At 35.4% G+C, this 8,353-nt stretch overlaps 1 protein-coding gene across 1 annotated transcript; it reads left to right on the top strand.

Moving 5' to 3' along the window:
- The first annotated feature begins 594 nt into the window (after positions 1-594).
- LOC136031871 (RNA-binding protein Rsf1-like) lies at positions 595-8,119 on the top strand. The gene is made up of 4 exons (XM_065711810.1): positions 595-687; positions 4,292-4,566; positions 5,633-5,791; positions 7,833-8,119. Exons 2-4 carry the CDS (start codon positions 4,295-4,297, stop codon positions 7,909-7,911), a joined length of 510 nt encoding a protein of 169 aa, XP_065567882.1. The 5' UTR covers positions 595-687; positions 4,292-4,294; the 3' UTR covers positions 7,912-8,119.
- The last annotated feature ends 234 nt before the right edge of the window (positions 8,120-8,353 follow it).

Here is an 8,353-nt window from a genome sequence, read left to right as displayed (position 1 = left end):
TGGATCAAAACTGTGCCAACTTGTAAATTAATAGTGAACAATTTATCATTTTTGATATTATGAACAGCTCAAAGCCTATACTTGGCAATGACGGAGAGCCTGAGTCTAATTTCGAGTTTTTTAAGCTTTTTGTACTTGGACATGCTCTTGGAATTAACCCTCTACCTTTATTTAATTCATTATTCTTAATGCGCTTTATTCTTAACTTGACAAATTTGCTACCTTAACTCAGGCTTAACTTAACTCCAAAATTAATTAGTCCCAGAGCTGTTTCTATTCGGGGGAGGGGGGGACAGGGCGGTTGCCTCGGGAATCGTTCTGTAGGACACCAACCTTAGGAAAGGCTCTGATTAGTTTTACATACCCAGGTTTTACTTAATGAGATAGTCTTTCTTAAGCAGTTTGAAATCACTGTAAGGCTAACTTGAATTTCGAAATTAGAAACTAGCAGCCTGGGACTTGTAGTATTGTGTTGATTAGGTAGCAGTAGATGTATTGTTGCTATTAATTTTTTTCAGTATCATAGTGTCATATCATAAATAAACTATTGTAGATATAAATAACGATGAGCCCTTGCGTTATCTATGGCCATAGCTCCGAAAACGCAGCCTTGTGCAAAGCCCTACCAAATTCCGCCATTTTCTTTAGTTCATTTTGGAATCGTGAAACAAGAGGGTCCATACGAAGGTAATTTTCAGTTAATTTTTCTACGTCGAGATTTGTTTAATGGCTGACTGATTCTGCTTAATAGCTGCTAAATTCTTGCTTCTCATGTTTGATGAGTTATGTATGTTTTATTTCAGTTTGGGATTATACCTCTTGGTTTATTTAGGTCCTATGCCTACCCAAAAAGATTGCTAATTTGGAATAGGAACCAGATAAGTATTATTTCAATTAACCTGAGTAACTTAACCTTTTTTACTTCCTTCTTGTTGGAAATTAGGCTACTTTATAAAGCCAATCTGTTAAACCCTTGAGCTAAGTTCTCTTGGGCTACTCTTAATATGCAATTTGTTAGAATGTGGCTTTTTCAGGCAATTTGCCTGCACTTTTTGCTTCTTCTGGAAGCTCCATTGTTGCCTCTTCTGGCTCAAAAGGCAGATAGCCTACCGTGCATTTGAGGTGACTTCAGAAAGTCAATCTGGTGAACGAAATACCTGGTACCACTTGAACAGCTTACCTAACTAAGTTGTAGATGATACAATGCCTTATCTAAATGATTATAATCAGATAATATTGACAAAAGAAATCAAAAATGTCAACAGGGCTCTCTCACATGTTATTTTCTTCAAATACACTAGTCACAGCCTACCCCACGTGTCTAGGTTGCAAACTTCTCCTTTTATGAACTCATTTACCAGCAAAATGATGAAGATACTGTTGATGCATCTTAATAGGCTAATTTCTGAACACAAATTGCTATGTTAACCTTTGCAAGTGTACTCTTTATGAGCCCCTGTAATAGCTTAGTTGTAGGGTTGGGTATAAGCATTTATCAAATTGGATTTACAGAAGTTTGCTGATCACAGGCTATGGGGTATCTTTTTCAACAGGCTGTGAATGAGAACTAAACACTAAAGTATTATGTGTGCCTAGAAAGATAGCACACTCATGGATAGCTAAGTGCTGTATTCTCTATTAATGCAGGAATGTAGACATTTGTTGGTCTTCATATAGTAGGGCAAAAAAATGAAATGTACTTGGTATAACTTCAGACAAGGTACTTTTCACTATCTTGGAAGGTGGGTATGTTAGGAAAATGAATATTTCAGTAATGGATGTACAGTTTAAAGTATGTCCCTGGAAAGTATTTTGAAATATTCTACCTACCTCTGCTCCTATTCCTTCCGAAGGGTACTGACACCTTAGCTGAATCAAGAAAAAAAAAATTAACTCCCTTCACCAGGTCCAGGCCTTTATGAAAAGTACTTATTGATTTTTATACGCTTCAGCTATTTCTAATCTAGACCACATTTTGTTCACAATATCAAGTTCAGCCAATTTGAAAATAGGCTAATTAGTAAACATCTATACATACTCTTAGAGTTATATCTTACCCTATTGGGGGGGGGGTTGCTTAGGATGTATTTTACATAAATTTTGGAAATACAGTTCTAATAGCCTAAGACTTTATATTCTAGTAAATATATATAGGCCTATAATATTCTATAGGCCTAACTGACATTAGGAAAAGAAATGCTGCTTTATTCTTCTTTGTATGGTCTTCTCTAAATATGTTGACCAATTCAATTACAAATTCCACCCCCCCCTCTCTTCCAAGTCCCATGGAGGTAAATATATACATTGTCACATAATTTAGCCAGGTTTAAAGGGAATGCATCCCAGTGGATGTCTTCCCTCTTGGAAAGCCAAACAGGCACCATTAGAAAAGAGAAGAACCTCTTCTTTTTCTCTAAGACTAATAAAATTCCTCTTTTGGAAGAATACACATCACAGCTATAGTTCTTGCTCAAACTTTTTTACCCCTCCTAGAAAAAGTTAGCTCCTTGAACTCTAATACTGGGCTTAGGATTTAAACTTGTGCTTGAATGTAGCAGTGTAGTTTCAAGGTTGTTGCCCAAACAGTGTCCAGTTTGATCTTTTTTTAAATGGAAATCAGTACATTTCTACCAAACCAATTTTCTATAATTCTGAAATTTAGTATTGGTAATATTGTGCCCAATAATTATGGATTTAACATTATTTCTCACTAAATTGCAGTACACATTAGAGCTGAAATCGAAAGATTGAAAATGAAAGATATACCCACTGTCCAATATTCAAAATTTGGTTACAAAAGATAGTTATACAAAGAGGCATAGATGTTGATAGAGGCCCTTCTCTTTAGGGACTTTGCAGTTTGCACTATGTAGTCTTCTTATTTTACTGGTTTTGTGACAGTGAATTACTGGGACACGGTTTGGTAAACACTATAAAATTTTGATAATGGATGATGCAAACATGACACAAGAAACTACTCAAGCAACTAAGTATTTACTTGGTATTTTGGTTAGAGTAGTATAATATATGCTATTTTTACCTCCCCCCCCTAATGTTCAAATATATAGCCCATATTTGTTTCTATTTTGTTTTATTTCATTAGCTTTATCAAAAGGTTGGGCTATATATCTGCATATTAGGGGGTGGGGTGCATTATATCAAATTCCTGACCACCTCTATAGAGAAAATATTCCATTAAAATGTACCTACATTGTAGTTTGTTTCACAAAAGAACTTAACTTCACTTATTTAATGTGTTCTGAATAATACACAAGCACTGGTGATTCTTGTCTAATATGTAAATGGTATGTCAGAAGTTTAATTAGAACATATATCAATTCTTCTTCCAATTTCAATCTTTCCTATTTACCAAAGAAAATGAGCCTCAAATCTATGCTAATTCATCAATAAAAAAGGTAAGCATATAATTTCTTTCATTGAATATGTAGTTTGACCATTATTGCAATGAATTTTTACGTGAAGAAAAAGATACATGAATTCCAGTAAAATCTCAAAGTCTTGTTTTTCCAAAATGCTTTTTTAATCTACACTCTCCTTCAAATTGCCTTTTTGTAATCATTTAGGAGGATATAGTGTATTTAAAGGATCACTTGATCTTGTCATTCACAATTATTTTTTCGTTTTGTAGCTTCAACTGTTTTAAATTAATCAGGTGGTTTGTAGCAACTTGTACAGTTTTGATAAGATCTGAATGAAGAACAGAAAAGCAAAGTCAGCAAAAAGTAATATGATTTTTTGAAATTTTCCAAGAAATTAGAAAAAAAAATCATTTTACTCCTGTCTTCCAGAGAAGATGGATATTCAGGTTTTACTTTATTTATTTCTTTGGTTAAACAAAGCAGTTTTCTTGTCAAGTTTCAAGAAGAACATCTCTAAGTATTCTAGATACCTACTTCCAAGACACCAAAAACAAGCCCAAAGCAAATATCATCTGAATAATTTGACAGCTTTAGAATTTCCCTTTTGTGCTATCTATCTTGATTGAAACATGTGCCGACCAGGGACCATATTATTTATGCCATATATATATATATTGAATTGACAGGGCTTTGCCTAATAATCTGTAAGAGATGTTTTCTTGATTCTTAAGTAACTGTTGCTGGTTTTTAGAATCTTGACACATTTCAGACTAGACATCAATTTTTACAAAAATCTCATCAGAGTTCCTCGTTATGTCTCTGTCATAAAGACAAGCAGCCAACGCTGGGACCCGTGAAATGATTCTTGAGGTGTTGAATGACCTAAATATAACTGAGTAGTTTCCTTGTAGATAATGATGTCAAGACTATACGTTGGCAATCTGTTAGACAGTGTCCGCCGTGAAGATCTGGAAGATGAATTTAGCAAATATGGGGCTTTGAAGAACGTTTGGGTTGCCCAGAATCCCCCTGGTTTTGCCTTTGTTGAATATGAAGATGAAGCCAATGCCAACGATGCTGTCTCAAACATGAATGACGCAGAATATTTTGGATCAAGGATCAAGGTTGAGGTATCTGCTCCAAGACGCGGTGGAAGAGGAGGCCGTGGTGGTGGCCGTGGCTTTGGGTATGTACAACTGCTATCTTCTGAATTGTTGCCATTATTCCAATTTAATAGATAAGCTTTTTTCTTGAAAATAACATCTTATGTTTTAGCCCTAATATCAAATAGCTGTTCATCACTGATCTCTTTTGGTTTTAAAACTGAATAAGCAGTTACTTCTATAATTTGTCTTTATTTTATTCAATTATATCCTCAATTTTCGTATTGATTTTAAAAATTCATATAATTTCACTTGTTTTACAAATTCAGTAATTCAGGTAAAATTTAATTCCCTTTTAAATTGCAGAATTCGTTTACCTTGCAGGAATTATGTAAGGGTTTATTGTTCATTTTGTTTTTTCATTGAACAGAGCAGAAAGAAGATGTCTCCATTTTTTCTCTTATTGTTTAATTTGTTTCGCCTTGAAAAGCTTTCTGAATAGGTTTGCTTCTTGTATAGGAAGGTATGAGCAAGGCGTATATAATTTTTGGGGGTATACCATGACATGAATTTTCTGTTATGTGCCTCTGAAATGCACTCTTTTATAGACAGTCCCTCCATTCTGACAGGAATGCTATGTATGATATGCTGATACAGCCTCCCCTGCTAAATTCCTTTCCGGTCGCCTTCCTTAATATCTCGGGAGTTGCTTTGAAGTCTTTTTACCTCTGCTCTAAAACCCCAAAAACACGTTGCTGAAGCGAGACACAGCTGTGCTGTCTCTATCTGTCCAAGGGAAAGATCGAAGTCTAGAGTTGCACTCATAAGAGCTTCTACGGTCTGGCATGCTTTCTACTTGAGGATTCCTCAGCACTGTCCATTGACTGTACATACTTAAGATAAGTGATCCATGTCAGTTAATGGGAACAAGAACGATGTCAGTAATAAAAAAATGAGACTTGGGGTCTATTCAACTAAAAAAAGAGTTGTGATAGTATGCCTTTGAACACTGGTTGTGTATGTGACGACACTGCTTAAACGTTGACAGTTTCTAAAGCTTGAAGAGTGTTTTGTTATAATAAGTCATCGGTAGTACTGGTAAGTGCAGAATGCTTTGGATTTATTCTTATGAGTTTTCTTTTTGTCTAGTGGAGGCCGTGGTGGTTATGACAGAGAAGGTGGTGGCCGAGGATTTAGTCGTGGTGGTCGTGGCAGTTATGGTGGTGGTGGTCGTGGCAGTTACGGTAGCCGTGATGATGACTACCGCTCGTCCCGTCCACGAGGAGGTTACAGTAGTGGTGGCGGAAGGTATGATGTTTTTTTCCCAAACTTTTATAGTATTATAAATTATGGAAAACTTAAAAATAGTTACAAACTATTAAGTCTTAATTTCGTACCTCGTTACTGTTTCTCAGGGTAATGGAAAGACTCATTTGACAGTTCAAGAAAACAGGTGATAAGGAGACAATCCCTGGCTGACATAGGTATCTTTGTATACCCCAGTGTCAATGTGCTTCCAAAAACAACGGTTTCTAACTTTAATGCTAGGTTGTCTCTTTGGAAATCAAATGGGAATCCTTTTTTGAGGTTATTTTCCAAATTGTACGCTCTTTTGAGAAAAAAAAAGTGAAGCGTTGGTACAAAAAAGAGCCTAACAAGCTATATTTAGATCCATCCCTAAGCAGAATCGATACTATTTCAGCCTGGTAATGATGAACCAGTCCTTTTTTCATAGTATTTTCGAGCAAATGTTATGTCCTTGAACAAGGATATTGAAATGCTCAAAATGTTCCATATTGAGAGAACAAAGGTGACTTGCACGTACGCAGAGCATATCATTTTTAATTCTTTATGTAGGTGGGATCCTAGTTATATGTGGTATTACGGAACTGTAAAAAGCTGTGTAGTACCTAATAAGAAACCCAAAAACACAGTACCTTGTAATGGGTGAGACTACTTCCTGAGTTCTTTCAAAATTAAACTGGGTCAATTGATGACATTTTGGACTAATTTTTCTATCAGGTACAGAATGCACTTAGAAATTCGGCTTGGAGGGAGTAGAACTCATTTCCTTTTTCTTCATTGGAAGGGTGCATCTATTTTTTTTTCTTTTTTTACGAGTATTACTGAACTAAGACCGAAGAATTATCATAATACAATACACAGATACGCACTCAGCTATGCTAGGAACTTGGCGGTGGCTGACCACGTATTATATTCAAGATCATAGTAGATAATTACGATGATGAAATACTATTTTGAATAGCAAAATTGCTCATTGCCAGCCCCCCCTCCACCCTTATTATGGCCTGGCTATCTGGATTTACTACTAAAGTTTCTGTTTTGACTAGGGGGTAGTCAGTTGGTGAAAACATTAGCTCATAACATTTCTGAATGGAAAAGTTAGATTTACAAGCTCTTATGAAAATAGGCCCTGTCTGGGATCAATCGTCAGAACCAAAGTTGAAGCGTTTTTCTCTACATTTTTTTTCTCAGTTGTGTTATATTTCATTTATTTTATGTATTTAATAGATATTTTATTGTATGAACTACTAAATACAGCGCATAACGTTTCAAACCATCTTTCGAGGCACTTTAACCAAGTCCGACTAAATGGAAATTATGTAAAATTATTGGAAAACTAGTCTAAATTTGGGTTTTTTCTTTCTTGAACCTGCCCAGCTTGTTGCTATAAAAAATATAAAGTACAGATTATCTTTACGTTCTGCTTTGCTAGTTGCCCTATCCAATGGTTCTAAAACATAATGGTTAGCTCACTCGTATCAATTTAGGGTCCTTTCCATTTCAAGGGTTATTATTTTTCGCCGTGCAATGAAAATTAGAACGTATTTTCTCAAGTGGTAATCTAAGTAAATCTCTTCATCCTTCATCTTAGTTACGTTATTCAACTTAGGCTGAGATCTATCGCTTGTGGACAAGCTTTTGTGATTCCTTCACTTCTATGAATTAATAGTTACAAATTATGGAATGCAAATTTACAATGTGTAGCAACTGACAAAAACAATAAACATCTAGTAATAAAAGATTCCGTTTGTAAAGGTTTAGTATAAGTCATATTTGCTGTGATGAATTCTGAATTAAATTTCTTTCACCAGTGCAGAGGAAAGTGGGAGTTGTTCACATGGGTAGTTGGCAATTCAGTATGATTAATTGATTCTTGGGTTTAACATGTCGGGAATAAATGAGATCATGCAATCCTTTAAATTACACTTTTTTCTATTTTCAACTTGCCCTAAGATATGTTTAAAGGATGTCAATTTTTATTGCTGCTTTTCGATTATATACACTGCTTTATATCGCTAACCCAACGCTCATTTCTTCACTACAGCCGCTATGGCGACTCATCAAGTTATGGTGGATCTTCTTACGGCAGTGGCGGTGGTGGCCGATCCTATGGTGGATACTAAGAACTTGACAGTATCTACAAAATACTCTTCTTCTTCTTCTACAATGTGCAAAATTATCGCTGAGATGTTGTTCCTTTACACTCGACCAATTCGCAATCGGAAAGCTTCGTATACGTTCAGCGTCTTCAGCGTTCTTCGATACGGACCCATTCGTTTCGCATTCGTCGTTTTGTAACTGTATTTGATAATAATATACAAATGAATATAACTTCTACATCTTTGCCATATATTCGAGTTTTAGATCATTTTTTGTTCCTTTAAATTGGGTCAAGTCTCTTCTGGTAAAAAGAGAAGCAGCATTAACATGCCATCGTACGAGCTCGGTGCTACGGTTGAAATACTAAAATTGAATCTTTTTGAATTGAAGCTACAGTACGAGAGGATTAATTTTTTGTCAGCATTTAATTTCTGAATTGTACTATTGAAGTGTTTTCGTCTGTAA

Source organism: Artemia franciscana, chromosome 1 (assembly GCF_032884065.1).
Source record: "Artemia franciscana chromosome 1, ASM3288406v1, whole genome shotgun sequence".
NCBI classification, from domain to species: domain Eukaryota; kingdom Metazoa; phylum Arthropoda; class Branchiopoda; order Anostraca; family Artemiidae; genus Artemia; species Artemia franciscana.
The sequence above is the reverse complement of the archived record's forward strand: the minus strand, read 5'-3'. Positions and strand labels throughout refer to the sequence as shown.